This window comes from Scaptodrosophila lebanonensis, unplaced genomic scaffold (assembly GCF_003285725.1).
Source record: "Scaptodrosophila lebanonensis strain 11010-0011.00,11010-0021.00 unplaced genomic scaffold, SlebRS2 tig00000001-arrow-pilon, whole genome shotgun sequence".
In the NCBI taxonomy this organism is placed as follows: Eukaryota; Metazoa; Arthropoda; class Insecta; order Diptera; family Drosophilidae; genus Scaptodrosophila; species Scaptodrosophila lebanonensis.
The window spans coordinates 28767503-28770238 of record NW_022060529.1 but is presented as its reverse complement, the minus strand read 5'-3'; the positions used below and the strand labels follow the sequence as shown (position 1 = coordinate 28770238).

Genomic DNA, 2736 nt, shown 5'->3' with positions numbered 1-2736 from the left:
GTTTGGTTTATGTCAGTCCAAGGAACATATAGTATGTACGTGTATGTTTGTATTCGTGTTACCAAAGGCATCACTTTAAAATGCGACCAACTTGTCCAACCTAGTCCAAAAAGAGGAATCACGGCTGTATCCTCTGGAAAGAGCAAATGATGGTGTCAAAATGACAAGGACAGACAGCAAGGAGGCGAAGAGCCGGACACATGAATGGAGCTGTTCCGACCCCGTGTGTAAGCGCCAAAGCGACAGCTACATTTGCTAACTTGCAGCAGAAAAAGCAGGAGCAACAAAAAAATGAGCGTCTAAATGTATATCTAGCTGCCGGCCATGCATTGTATTGCAGTTACGTGCTTGATGACCCAACAAAATTGCGAAACGAAAAAAAGCCAACGCTTCAAGACACTGCCCCCTAGCCCCACGTCTGTGTTCATTGTTGTGCGTATGTGAGTGTGTGTGTGTATGTGTGTGTGTGTGTTTGTGTGTGTGTGTATATGTGTGTGTGTATGTGTGTGTGTATGTGTGTGTGTATGTGTGTGTGTGTGTGTGCGACGTGGAAACTGAAACTGCCAAACCGGATTTAACTTGTAGGAAACTTTAAATAAGTTCAAGTTGTGTATTAAGTATTTCTGAGCCACACCCACTTGACGGGGCTGATGCAGCATAATAATGATGGCTTGATGCGCTTCAATTGATTGTCTGATTGAGTGATTGATGAGAGGCTGATAAAATAATTCACACCCAAGCCTTGCATTAAATTAGGCGCCGCCCACAAGCTGATGGTCAGTATTTCCATTTTCATTTTCTATTTGCCATTGCTCATATATTTTATTTTTAGATGGTGCATGGGGCGTTTCTTAGTAAGTATGTACAAGTATGAGTATATAGTATTGCCGATACACGCGACGAGAATATGCATGCATACATACATAGATACATATGTACGGTATGTTCTCGTAGATGACAAATGTATGAGTAACTATGTAAGCATGTGTGTATTGTGTGAACAAAAATAGAATGCCCGCAGAGGACGCGGCCGTCCAATTAACGCGGCTTTTGCGTTCTGGCCAAAACGACGTCACTTCTCTCGTGTCAAATGTGAGCCGGAAGTGCTTGCACGGCCATAGCAGTCATGGCATTTGTATTCAAATCCTAAATCCCAGTCGCCATGGATCAGTGGACCGGCGTGCATCGTGCCTTCATTATTAGAGCCTACTACAAGAGTAACGACTCAATAACAAGCGCTCAGCGTCTGTTCAAGAAACAGTTCAGTATCTACCAGGTTCCGCCCTCGAATGTCATCAAGTCCTGGCTGCGCCATTTTGAGTGCACGGGATCCTCGCAGGCGGGGGGAAGTGCATGTCGTGGATCGTTGCCGGTATGTAAACCACCCATTGCCATTATCCTCCACACATACCAACTTAATCTGATCCTTCTCGTTCTGCAGCAAATCTTCTGCACCATTTGCAATCATTGCTTGAGTAATGAAAAGAACTTTGTTAGTTCCACAAAGTGAAAAATATTCCTACATAGAATAATTAGGGAAATTGAACAAGCAGGTTTTTTTTATTAATTAAAAGCATGAAAACGCCATCACTCTGAACTGTCACTCGGATATATAAATCATGTGCTTGGCTCTGTTTATTCAGTTGCCAGACGTTTGGCTGTTACGCCTGAGAACAAATGCACGACCCAGTTGGCAGTTTGTGCACTTTTAAATAAAATGTAAAATGCAATTGAATGCTTCAGTTTATATTACATTATTTGTTAGTTATAAGCTACCATAAGCAATTGAAGTGCCTTAGCTTATAATAAACTAAAGCACTAAACACTATTCATGTTTTAAGGCCGTTACTCTTCCTGATCTTTTCACTTTCTTATGGCTTCGTCACACTGGGACAACAAATTTAGCTTGAGATTGGAGTTCGTATTTTTTCAAAGCGGGAGAAATATATCCTTTATACCCTTTGGGTACCGGAGTACCCGCTCGACTGTTTTCTTTACTTTCTGTCTTTTCTTCATATGCAAAATACTTGTATATTCCTTGAAGCTCTCTTATGTGAGTTTTTAATGTCGGCACTGCATACTGGGAGTTAGTGATGAAATGTATCTTCTAATATGGAGCGCAACTTATCGAAATTACTAACAACTGAAGATTGGCCACTTGTATTATTTAACAAGTAAAAAGAGAGAAAGAAAAATCTCCAACCCGGTGGGTTAATTGCCAGTAAACTTTGCGCTGACTCAAAGCCGCCAGTGGTCAGAGAATTTCCCCGAGATAGCTATAGAGAGCAGTTCTTAAAGAAATTTAGTGCGATTTCTGTAAGTGAGAAAGGAACTGAAAAGTTATGTCGACCTAAGAGGGCAGAGGAATCTACATAACCAATAGCCAGCATGTGGAGAAAAACTACACTAAAAACAATCCAACGAATTGCTAATAATGAAAGGCTTATAAGCAACAGTTATTTCCATCTGCACTTAAGTTCTCTGTTTCCTTTCCAAAAGCTTCTCTTTCAACAAATCTTCCCCACCGGGTCAGAGATTCCCGTTTTTATACCCTGTACCCGTAGGGCAAAAAGGGTACATTAGGTTTGTGCAAAGTATGTAACACGCAGAAGGAAGCATCTCCGACCCCATGAAGTACATATATTCTGAATCAGCATGACGAGAGAAATCCATCTAGACATGTCCGTCCGTCCGTCTGGATGAACGCAAGGATCTCAGAAACTATAAAAGCTAGAA

At 41.5% G+C, this 2736-nt stretch overlaps 1 protein-coding gene across 1 annotated transcript; it reads left to right on the top strand.

The window, feature by feature from the left end:
* Positions 1-1162: 1162 nt before the first annotated feature.
* Positions 1163-1848, top strand: LOC115634398. Its single transcript, XM_030532089.1, has 2 exons — positions 1163-1372; positions 1442-1848. Exons 1-2 carry the CDS (start codon positions 1163-1165, stop codon positions 1508-1510), a joined length of 279 nt encoding a protein of 92 aa, XP_030387949.1. The 3' UTR covers positions 1511-1848.
* The last annotated feature ends 888 nt before the right edge of the window (positions 1849-2736 follow it).

Bases quoted from the DNA above. Each gene is read 5' to 3' on its own strand.
- LOC115634398 (XM_030532089.1), top strand. From the start codon at position 1,163: ATGGATCAGTGGACCGGCGTGCATCGTGCCTTCATTATTAGAGCCTAC. The intron at 1,373-1,441 runs GTATGTAAACCA...CTCGTTCTGCAG, and splicing joins CATGTCGTGGATCGTTGCCG to CAAATCTTCTGCACCATTTG.